Raw genomic sequence first — 12,622 nt, 5'->3', positions numbered from 1 at the left:
ACTTAGAATATAAAATTACTTATCATTATATTATTACTTGAAGCAGTTGACCGGAAAAATTAGAACAAGAACTTCTTTCTGTCTCTCTCTGCACACACACGCACACACATACACACACACACACAGACATGTACATAAATCAGTTTAGATTATTATAAGGGAAAATATGACTGTTGTTTATTTTTTCTCATTTTTGCTTTTTTTTGCCCCTTCTCATTCCATCCTGTTACTAAATTATTCAGGGCAGTTTTCCTGAGGACAGCTCAAAAGAAAGGAATCTTGTATCCTGGGAAAGGTAAGAAATACAAAACATTTTACAAATCAAAAGGTAATTTTTCAAAATTTATACATTAAGGTCCCTGGAACAGAATTAAAGCTTTCAATATGTTATATCATAAATATGCTAAGTTGTTTATATGCTGAAAGCAGAGTAAATTTGAAAAAAATTTTAAGTAATTATAAAGTATTTATTATAAAATATATAAAATTTTCCAAATAAATGTTTATGGACTTAATTATTGATATAGACATTCCCTTATATGAGGTTTAAATCAGCTAAGAAGAAATACCCAGCTGACAAATACAGCTTCCAATAATTAAGTAATAACTCTAAACTCACATTAGATAAAATGATATAAGTGAAATGAAAAATGAATAAAATTTTATTAACATACCTGTTATATTCTTAGAATTCTTTTGAGTAATTCTGTGACTTTGGAGAATAAAATATCCTATTTAATGAATATATCTTAAATAGGTCCCATTGTTTTCAATACCAATCTTTGTTTTTTCCCACGTTCATTTTTTTCTGTCAGCCAAACTCAACCTCAAGTGCAGGCGCAGGATGAAGAAATTACAGAGGATGACCTCCGCCTTATTCATGAGAGAGAATCTTCTATCAGGCAACTTGAAGTAAGGCTTACATTGTAGACTTGGGCTGCTGCTCTGTTCTTAGTGAGTTTGTTCTCAAGATGCTTAGGTAATGCTGGGAGAAGGCACGAGACAGAAAAATTTTGTTTTCTTTTTGAGACAGTCTCCCTCTGTCACCCAGGCTGGAGTGCAGTGGTGCGATCTCGGCTCACTGCAACCTCCGCCTCCCAGGTTCAAGCGATTCTTGTGCCTCAGCTTGCCGAGTAGCTGGGATTACAGGCACATGCCACCGCACCCGGCTAATTTTTTGTACTTTTAGCAGAGACGGGGTTTCACCATGTTGGCCAGGCTGTTCTGAAACTCCTGGTCTCAAGTGATCTGCCTGTCTTGGCTTCCTAAAGTACTAGGATTATAGGTGTGAGCCACCATGTCTGGCCCAGAGAAAGAAAATTAATGTATCAGTTTGGTAGCATTTGTAATGTATGAGTTAGAATAATTCCTTTTTTAAAAATATAATATTGTCCTTACTGTTTGTGCTAGGATGAAGGAACATACTCCCTCCTACTGCAGCTTTTTACAAATTATTACTATTCTATTAAGCCATCTATGGACCACCTTAGTATTGAGAAAATACCAGTATAGAGATAAATATCTGTCCGAGAGTCTGGATGTCTTCCCAGGGCACGTGATACACATCATACCTGCATGAGTAAGACCTTTTATAAGGCCTTCAAAGAATTTTATTTCTCTTTACTATGTTTATGACATCAAAGAGATCTAAAGGATTTATTAAGTCATAGTTCTTATGGAACCTACTTAGTTCCTAGAAAGAAGGCTAACAATAGCTAACAATGGCTATAATTTATTGAAGACCTTCCATGTGCCAGGCACTGTGGGATGAATTCTTTATGTTAATTATCTCATTTAGTCCTTATAAAAACCTTATGAAGTAGTTAATTGTGTGATTGAAGAAAAGTAAATTTATATTTTCTTTAATCACTAAGTTTATAACTTCTTTATTCAGTAGTGATATTTCACTAATCCATTGCATGTTCAAATTATTAATGTGAAACTTTAAATTTACACCTAATGTTTTATTATTTTAAGTTGTCAAAGTGATGTGTAAATTTTTACTAGAAATATGTGCTAAGAATATTTTGTACCCTTGTAAGTAGATACTGCTTTTGATACCAAAACTATCAGATTGTATAAAATGAACTCAGCAATCCATGGCTCTTCTCTATTATCCTTCATTTCCATCCTGCCTCACTCACTTGGTATTTTTAATGCCACAAACTTATTTTAGAGAACTGATGGCTGTTGTTCAAATTCTTCTTAATTATTGTCAAATATTTTCCTGATATTTCCAAAGTTTATGTATTGTATTTATGTATTATAGATGCATGCCCACCCATGCGTGAGTAGTGGTTTGGGTTTTTAAAATTTTTCCTCTTTTGTGGAATGGGGACTGAATTTCTGATTATAATAATATATGCCTTTTCTCTTAGGCTGATATTATGGATATTAATGAAATATTTAAAGATTTGGGAATGATGATTCATGAACAAGGAGATGTAATAGGTAAGACCTGCTGACTTAGATTTTGGAGGTGAGAGCAAGCTACATGCACTTTACCTGCTGTAACTTTCTCACAGAAGAGTAACCACTTTCTGTCCCTTTTTTGGTTTCCCTGGAACCAAAAGCATGGTCTATAAAACACAGTAAGCATCAGCCTTGGCATTATCTAAAGCAGATCTCATTTTTGACTCGTGCTGTTTGAAATAACCAGCTTCATTTATTTCAGAAGCCTAAATTTAGTCAGGGCCTATTGCTGCCAAGACCATGGAAGGCACCATGAAACATTATTCCAGTTTATTTCCAGGGCCTCCGGTTTTAGTCTTACTCCAATTTAATTGTCATCATGCTAAGCACTTTTGGGGAAACTTGTGGTATATGTAACTGTGCGTGACCTCTTGTCTTTTAGGTATTAGGGAATAGGTAGCCATTTGCCTAATCATTCATTTTAATAGCTTTTTGGTAGATGAATTTAGTAGTATTACATAGAAGTTAGGAATTCTTTTTATAAGTGATTTTCTTTTTTAAAGTTGCTAAGAATCCCTTAAGTATTGAATGTAATAGCATTTCAATTAGGGTGTAGTTGTTAGCATTCATCAGGATCCTGACCATCTTGAAATCTGGAGCTATCTATTGGTATGTCTAAAGATACTTTTAGTATATTTTCTGAATTTGGTCCAACTGAAATGTTTGCACCTTTACTTCAATGTAACTATTTTTTATCCATTTTTACCCTCCTCTGTATCCCCAGTAGATCACAGGGTAAAATTTCAAAAACCAATTTATTCATCATCCAAAATATGTTGAGTGGCTACTATGTCCAGACACAAATCTAGGCATTGGAGATTCAGCTGAAATTAAATAATAGATAAAATACCCTATCTCAATTGATCTTATAATGGGAGGAAGGATGATTTTTTAAAAAGGCGAGAAAAGCAAGTAAATGGTGATAAGTGCTATGGAGAAAATAAGGCCAGGGTAGAGAGATGGGACTGCTAGGGGTGGAAATTGTTGCTGCTTGACACAGGGTAGTCAGGTATGACCTTACTGATAGGTGACATTTTAGTGAAGCCTTGGTAGATTGAAGGGAGCAAGTAAGAGGAAGTGTTCCAGGCAGAGAGAACAGCGAGTACAAAGGTCTTGAGGCAGAAGCATACCTGACATTTTTAATGAGCAAGAAGGAGATGGAGATCATGTCCAAGGGCAGGGGATGACATCATATAGGAAGACTTCAGTTTTTACAAATGAATGAGAAACCAAGGAGGATTTGAGCAGAGGAGTGCTATAACCCTGCTTCGGTTTCAAAAGACTCATTTGGCTGCTGGAAGAAGACCGAAAGCAAGGAGGCCACCTAAAAGCTATTGCAGTCATCCAGATGCTCAATCTTGTTGGCTTGGATCAGGATGGAACTTGGATCAGGGATGGTGAGAAGTTAATGGATTTCAGATATTTTTTAAATGGAGAGCCAAAAAGATTTACTGACTGACTGGGTATGACTGTGAAAGAAAGAGTTAATTTAAGGGTGATGCTAAGGTTTTAGCTTGGCGCCCACTATGATGATGGAGTTACTGTTTTCTGAGATGGGGAAATCTGTAAGTGGAGCAGGCTTAGATGGATAGAAATCAATCATTTTTGAATATGTTAAGTTTGAGGTGCCCCTTTACACCAAGTGAAGGTTTTCTAGACATTGCTAAAGTGAACATGGAGTTCAGGGGAGAAGTCTGGGTGGGGGATCTAAATTTAGGAGTTATCTGTGTACACATAGTATTTAACACCACAAGATTGGGTGAGATAATCCAGGGATTAAGTCTGGATAGAGAATAGAAGGGGTCTGAGGACTTAGCCCTGGATCCTCTGAATGTTTAGAATAGTGTCTTCAAACTACATGTATTCATTTGTATTGTTTATGGTTGCTTTTGCACAGTGAAGGCATAGTTGAATACTTGTAACAGAGATCATACAACCCACAAAGCTTATTCATTTTCTGGCTCTTTGCAGAAAAAGCTTCTTAACCTCTGATATAGAGCCCATACAGTTGAAGAAGAACAAACAAAAAAGACTAAAGAATAGCCAGTGATGTGGAGGAAATCCAAATGAATGTATCATCCTAGAAGGGAAGTGAAAAAAAGTGCTTCAAGAACAATGGATGGTCAGCTGTTTGAAATGCTGCTGTTAGGTCAAGTAAAATGAGGATTAAGATTTGACTACTGGATTTAACAATGTGTAGGGCATAGGTGACCTCAATAAGAGCTGTGTTGGTGAAATAGTGTGGGTGAAAGCATGATAAAAGTAGGCTCAAGAGAGAATGGGAGGAGAACAGTGGTGGATACCAAGTATAGATGACTCTTTCAAGGAGTAAAGAGGGAAAGTGAAACAGAGAATGCAGTCATAGCTGCAAAAATGAATGTGGAATAAATGAGAGGTTTTTGGTTTGCTTGTTTTTAAGATGGCAGCTATGGGATTGATGGAGGTGATCTACCAGGGAAAGAAATATTGATGATAAGTAAGAGAGAGAGGAATTTTGCTGGACTGAGGTTTTTGAGTTAAATGATAGGAAATGTGATAAAGTGCACAAATGGACAAGTTGGCTCTTGCTCGGGGTATGATAGTTCTTCCTGTCAACAAGAAAGTTGTCAGGGCACACAGATACTGCATGTAGATAGGGTTATAAAAACGTGTGGAAATGTCCTCTGATGGTTCCTGTTGCTTCAAGGAGCTGGAAATCAAGGTCATGGGCTGAGAATGAGAATGCCGGAGGAGGCCTGAGAAGCTTGAGGAAAGAAGAGAAAGTATGACGTAGTCTTTCAGAAGTCAGAGTAATGAAGTAGACCTGCTTGGCAGTCATGACTTTAGAGTGAAACACGGTTAATCCTTTTTACATCCATAATCAGCTGCATGGGTACTGGTTGGGGTTTTGTCATATGACTAAAGTGGAGGGGCAAGGGGGCTAAGGATGAGTGTAAGCTGAGGCTAAGTGATTGTCCAAGGACTCTAAGGCTAGGGTGAGGAGGGAAGTGAGGACGTGCCATATGTGAGAGACAGTGAAAAAGTGGTAGGATCAATAAAAGTTGAAAATTGTTGGAGCCAGGGAATTCGAAGGAGTGAGCTCTAGAGATAGAAGGTGGTGAACAGAGAGTGAGACCCTTGAAATTGAGATTATGGAACAACTGCAGTTATTGGAATGGCAGGGTTTGGGATGTGACCATGGAAATGGGTGGGTGAGGAAAGGTGTTCGTCTTTGGAAAAAGTATGGTCAGTGAACTGTGAGGCCAGGGTGTGAGAAGGGTCAGCAGTTGGATCTTGAAGTCACCAGTATGTATAAGAGAAGTACTGGAGAGAGCATCAGTGAGTCAGAGGCTAAAATATTCAAGGAATGAGAAGAAAAGGCCATGCGATTTATAGATGTCTGCAACAGGGGGAGTTGGCTGAGTTTGACAGCATGAGCTTTAAAGCTGAGAGTTGGTAGGGAGGAAGAGACAAGGGTCTCATGCTTCAAAATGTTACCGGTTCCACCTCCAGGCCCTGGAGGGTGGGAAGAAAAACTGCCACCAATTGAGAAGGCTTCATGGGCCCTCGGTGCGGGCTAGATTTTAGCACAGAAGTATGTTGATGACCACAGAGTAAATGGCTTTCAGCACTTTGTATTTACCTTAAATAAACATTGTCACGTGCTTGCTACTGAGTTGGCCATTATAGAACACAAACTAAGTAGAGCGTAGGTTTTATGCTCCAGTAACTTAAAATACATTCCATTTACAAAGACATAGAGGGAAAAGAAATTGAGAAACATTAATGACTAACCTAATGATTAAGGGATCAAGTTTTAGCATTTGGATTTTTCTGTTTGTTTGTTTCCCTCTGAGGACATAATATTCTTTGAAAAGTCAAGGTACCAGTTTTTATCATGATTAACAAAATCTTCAGCAGTAGAAAGAAGAGAGTTGATCTCTTATGCATTGGTCTTGACATAGACCAAGCTGTGAAGTTTGACACTGAGACATCTCTTGTGCTGACACTGATTTGATAATGTCAGGGTGACAATACTTTTCAGGGGTTGCCAGGTACAGCCGGAGTTGCTCTGTAATGAAGATGATCAAGGTTCTGTTCTACAAATGCTCTTGTGTTGTTTGGATCACCTGAAAGAGATAGTATAGGTGTATACTATAATTCTTACAGCCAGCTTAAAAAAAATTCAACTTTACGATATACTACTATTAACCTTTGAATAATGATCATATTTAATCTTACCTTGAATGAAATTTAGTGATATGTTACTGGAGCATCAATACATGTTTAACACATTTGTGTGTGTGTGTGTTTTATTTTACAGATAGCATAGAAGCCAATGTGGAAAATGCAGAGGTGCACGTTCAGCAAGCAAATCAGCAGCTGTCAAGGGCAGCAGATTATCAGGTAATTTAACTGTGATCAGTTTTCTTATAACATCCTTTTCGTGTGTGTGTGTTTTTCTGTTGGGGAAGCAGGGAGAGATTAGGTTTAACGTGGCTGAAGATGTTAAAATTTGAAATCCCATGGAAGAGAAGTCTGTTTAAATAATACCAGTCAGTTTAGAACTGGTTTTAGCCTGTGTTCTTCTCAGGGTTGAACCAGAATTGTTGGCCCACAGGGAGAGAAAGTTTAGTGTTTGGGCCGCAGAGACAATTCTAGGCTTTTCTGATGGCTGGGAATCTCTGATGTCATTGTGACATTTCTACCCAGAAACCTTTTTGTGATAGGCCCCTCCTTCCCATTTCTTGCTGCTCCCTTTTACTTTTTCTTTCTTTTTGTCAGTGACACTCTGGACTAGAGAGGCAAATTTCCTTGTCCTAGAGAGATTGCTTCAGGTCTTGTGGAAATCATATTAGCTTGGAGTGTCACTGTTCATTATATATTCTGTCCACATTCAGCAGACCCTTCACCAGGAATGAATTTATTTCTTGAGTCGGGTTAATATAGGGAGTCCACATGCATGTGTCAAATACAAATTATGTGTCAAGTACTATACAAATATTAGAACTATCAACTATTAATACATCATACAATATGCAGACCTTTGATATTCAAATTGGATAAGGCCAGGCTCTTTGGAAACCCCTAAATACCATGTAGCATTTGATTTCCTTTTTTAAACTCCATTCTGTTGTTGCTGTCGTTCATAGTTATCATTTTCTTGACCTTATTAACTTTTTTTTTGACACAGAGTCTGGCTCTGATGTCCAGGCTGGAGTGCAGTGGTGTCATCTCGCCTCATTGCAACCTGTGCCTCCTGGGCTGAAGACATCCTCCTGCCTCAGCCTCCCGAATAGTGTGTACCCCCACGCCTGGCTAATTTTTGTATTTTTTGTAGAGATAGAGTTTTGCTGTGTTGCCCAGGCTGGTCTGGAACTCCTGGGCTCAAGCGATCCACCCATGTCAGTCTCCCAAAGTGCTAAGATTACAGTTGGGAGCCACCATGCCCAGCTGCTGTTAACTTCTTATAAAATATCTAAGATATTGTCACCTTCTCAGACATTTTCAGTTGCTTTTTGTTTTTCTCATTAACCTTAGAAGTTTCCTTTCATTTCACAGTCCATCTTTTGCTGGACAAATTACTGCATATTCAGTGATAAGTAAATAATAATGAAGCTATCGAGATTGCTGAGTTATAACCGATTGTATTCACTGACAGTCACTCCTGTTTATTATCTTTGTCCATGTCATTCAGATATGCAGCTGAGTGGAATTAATATGACTATATCACTGTGTCATGGACTTTAGGTATCCCTCACGAATAATTGAAAACACACACACACACACACACACACAGATCTGCAAATGCCAGAAGTCTTCTGGAGCTGTTAGCATATAACTGCTGAAACTTCACAGTATCCATCAATGACTAGGTTCATGTGGTATTTTATTTTGCTTTTGGATTTGTGGGGAATGTGGATATACTGCCAAATTTTACTCTTCCTCTTCCTTGTGGAAGGCCAAGCCTACAGGAAAAAGCACATGTCCCAAGCTACACCCCAGGACTGGAAGCTGTCCCCAGGCTTAATTCCCCCAGCTCCCAAAGGGGGACGAGATGGCCAGGCAGCACAAGTGCTGAGAAAAGAGGCAGCTTTCCGATAGTTCTGTTTGGAAGCCTTGATATGTTTGGGTGAACCCTAAGAATAAGGAAGGTGATAAATTCGCTTATCACCACATTGCCCCAGGGTCTTATTACCCCACACTAGGAGGAGTACCCCAGGCAACAAATATACCATTGTGGGATACCCGTGATGACTCACAGGTACATTACACGTGTGTTTGTGGTAACCAAGTGGAGTCTGGGAAAAATATTTACGCATGATATTGAAATTTTAGAGAAATTGTGTTTGATACATAAGGAGTATTCACTGGAAAAATTAGATGAATATGTGGAATATTCAAACTATGGTTTTCAGGGTAATTTCCAACTCAGAAATGTATCTTTTTATAAATATTTTGGTACTTCTACTTGACACAAATTTACAAATTTTTCTACTTTGTAAGAAAAAGGATTCCTGCATGTTGATGTGAGATACAAACGCCATTAAAGAAATACAGAAATCTTTAGGTTTTAGGGTACATGTGCACAATGTGCAGGTTTGTTACATATGTATCCATGGTGGATGGTGCCATGTTGTTTTGCTGCACCCATTAACTCGTCATTTAGCATTAGGTATATCTCCTAATGCTGTCCCTCCCCCCTCCCCCCACCCCACAACAGTCCCCGGAGTGTGATGTTCCCCTTCCTGTGTCCATGAGTTCTCATAGTTCAATTCCCACCTATGAGTGAGAACATGTACCCTAAAACCTAAAGTATAATAATAAAAAAAAAAAGAAATACAGAAATCTACAGCTGAACCAGGAATAAAGAACGAAACAAAATTCTTAACCATTCAGTTTTCAATGACAGCATTATGATTGTTTGCTCTGTGGTTTTTATTTGTTTGTTGAGACTTTGAATGTAGTTTCCCATTTAATATTAAAGAATGAGAATGATTTTGGAAACTCATTCCAAAATCATTGTATTTTGGAAACTCATTCCAAAATCGTTGTATTTTGGAAACAAGAAATATGTGTGAGGGGCTGGGCACGGTGGTTCATGCCTGTAATCCCAGCACTGTGGGAGGCTAAGGTGGGCAGATCATGAGGTCAGGAGATTGAGAACATCCTGGCCAATATGGTGAAACTCCGTCTCTACTAAAAATACCAAAAAAAAGTAGCTGGGTGTGGTGGCATGCACCTGTAATCCCAGCTACTCGGGAGGCTGAGGCAGGAGAATCTCTTGAACCTGGTAGGTAGAGATTGCAGTGAGCTGAGATTGTGCCACTGCACTCCAGCCTGGGCGACAGAGCAAGACTCTGTCTCATAAAAAAAAAAAAAAAAAAAAAAAAAGAAATATACGTGAAGAAAAGTTGCCAATTTGTACTTACTGATATCTTCAGAGAACTCATTTTTAAGAAAAACTTTAATAAAAGGTAAAGAATGTTTAAGCTCTTAAGCTGTTCTTTGTTTTTATACATAAGTAACCTCAGTCTCTTGTTTAAGTCAGTAACTTATTTCATGGTGTCTTCTTTCTTAAGCTCAGCCACACCCTTAGAAAAATTACCAATGAAAGTTGAAAAATTGCTCCCTTAATTGTAGCATTAGTTCAATAATTTTTTTTGAAAGAATAGTGCCATATGTGTTAGAGATTTTTGAGGAACAAAAAACACAGTCAAAAATTTGAGAGCAATATACTACTACTGATTTTACTCTAGAAATGAACCAAATTATTTTTAGTTGCTGTAGAGGTACTCCACTAAATCTGTAAACATGTTTTTTTGTTTTTTTTTTGTTTGTTTGTTTTTGCATCTGCAGCGCAAATCCAGAAAAACCCTATGTATCATCATTCTTATCCTTGTCATTGGAGTCGTGATTATTGGTCTCATCATATGGGGATTGAACCGCTAAAGTTATAAAGGAGCACACTGTTGCACTACATTGTCTAAATTATGTAGGAAGATTCCTGTAATCATGTTTTTTTAATTATTATTTTAAAGCTATTGTATAAAGGATGGTTCCCATACTTCGTTATTTTTATTGGGGGGGTTGGGGTGGTTCCTTTGGATTAAATCTGATATTTTCTAATACTGAAAGATTTTCTAAATATCACTGCTGACATAGCTCCCATGGTCTTCAATTTAATAGTTGTTAAGTTTTTGCCCACATTGCATATGCCTTTCATTTATAATTTATTTACCCTGCTTGACTTAGTTTTGAGAATTCGTAAATTTAAAGGTGTGTGTATTCTGTCTGCATCTCCCTGTCACTGTGACACACCTAGATTTGTGTTACTTCAATTAAAATTCTCAAATTTAATTTTGATTTGCTTCAACAGGGAAAATATTCTCAATAATGTAAAATAATTAAGGTCTATTCATGGGTTGTATTTTTCTGCTTCACAACAGCACAAAGTGTCTTTCCTTTTTTTTGTTGGTTTTCTTTTAAGATCTTTTTTACTCTGAAGTCGGTGAATACTTTTCTAGTTTATTTGATACTCCTTCTGTGTATATATTAAGCTTTTGCTGTAGATTGCCTAGTAAAATTACTAAGGATAGGTTGTTTTTACATATGGTCTATTTAAGACTGATGTTTACTGGGGGAAGTGTAGTTACTATAAATGTTTAACATAATTTGGAAGAAGAGTATGAACAACCAATACCAATACCTGTTGTGTTTGGATTCTAAAGATCCCAGTTTGTTATTCCACTAAACTAGTTATCTTAACCATATCATCTGGTTTTGTGGGCCATTATTTACCTTCCCTTATGTCTTATAGAATAATGGCTACTATTTTTAGGTCAAAATTACTTTTGGAAAGTAACTTTCCCACAATTAACTGTTTTTGAGCACCTGACACTTAAAATTTAGTGTTTACCTTGCGTGCCATTTTGTGTCATCCTTCATTAGAAAAGCAATTGGAGGTTTGCCAGTTATCTCACTTCCCTTTTTTAAATCAATGTTGTTTTAATGCACTAATCTGAATTCTGTAAAGAGGATTATCTTAGTTTATAGTTTGTATTTTATAATGTTCTTGTATAGCAGTTTGGTAGTGAAGGCAATGTTTAACTTGGCAAGCTCTGAGACTTCAAATGGGAACAAATAGTAAGTAGCTAAGTAAACCACATCTTTGCAACCAAAATAAAGATGAGTTAAAAGGTATCTGGTTAGGCCTATTTCATGAGGACTTTGCTGTGGTGGGACCACAGGTCACCTGATACTTAGTGCTGTGCTGCCTGAAACCTCGCATGGAGACATCACCACACGCACTGTGGCCATTCAGCATCTTTCTGGAGCACCACTTCACTCCAGGTTTTTATTTTAGGGTGTCACTGATTTTACCTACTTTGTCAGACTGGTAGAAGTTGCTTTGCATGTCAGAAACACTCCATTTTTTTCCACAAAAGGGATTACGGAAAACTCTTTTGTGAGTGAGTGATTGGAACTTAGAGACTCCTGTTGTCAGAATCAGACTGCCCTAGTACAGAATGGACAATGCAGGGAGGATAATTCACACAAACAGCACCTGTTCTGAGGCCCATGCCAGCCCACCAGGCCTGCTCAAATGTGGTCTTTATACTTCAGGTGCACAGAGGCACCTGAGGTTTCTGGTGATAAACCAGCATCTTACTGCTGTTTTAAAGTCACATCCCCATGGCTTTCACAATCAGTTCAGTTTTGTTGCTGTACTTGATAAAATGTTTATTCTCATACAGGTCAAGTACATTTACTTCTGTTCACTTCACAGTGAGTACCCAATAACAACAAAAGCACTTACAAATTTGGGGGCATGACTTTAGTACCTTTATTTGAAGTGTAATCATTTTAAATTATTATTATTTTTAACTGGGGCAGTTATCAGTGGCTTAAACAGGAACTTTAGTGGTTTCAATTCATTTAAGAAACATACTAATTTTGAGGGAAAAATTTCCCACAAAATATTTGGAATGTAAGAGTAGTATTGATTAGAAAAAATTAAATAAGAAACATAGTATGGTAGCCAAATTTTTTTAAAAATCTTGAATTTTTCTGTAGGTCAGTTTTAGAATTGCTGTGAAAAGTGAAGGTTGCCCTGTGGAGAATAAAATTAGAGTTGTTTTCATAACTGACAGCATGGTGAATCCGTTTG

General features: G+C 37.5%; 1 protein-coding gene across 1 annotated transcript in view; it reads left to right on the top strand.

Moving 5' to 3' along the window:
• STX7 (syntaxin 7) overlaps positions 1-10,505 on the top strand; it is a 52,832-nt gene extending 42,327 nt beyond the window's left edge. The window contains exons 6-10 of the mRNA XM_032159163.2: positions 243-295; positions 816-912; positions 2,379-2,451; positions 6,776-6,858; positions 10,312-10,505. Of these exons, the coding sequence (XP_032015054.1) occupies positions 243-295; positions 816-912; positions 2,379-2,451; positions 6,776-6,858; positions 10,312-10,404 (399 nt within the window). The 3' untranslated portion in view covers positions 10,405-10,505. The remainder of the gene's footprint in view (positions 1-242; positions 296-815; positions 913-2,378; positions 2,452-6,775; positions 6,859-10,311) is intronic.
• The last annotated feature ends 2,117 nt before the right edge of the window (positions 10,506-12,622 follow it).

The sequence above is a fragment of the Hylobates moloch genome, unplaced genomic scaffold, assembly GCF_009828535.3.
Source record: "Hylobates moloch isolate HMO894 unplaced genomic scaffold, HMol_V3 SCAFFOLD_2, whole genome shotgun sequence".
Lineage (NCBI taxonomy): Eukaryota > Metazoa > Chordata > Mammalia > Primates > Hylobatidae > Hylobates > Hylobates moloch.
Note: the sequence above shows the minus strand (reverse complement) of the source record. Positions and strands in the feature narration are given on the sequence as shown.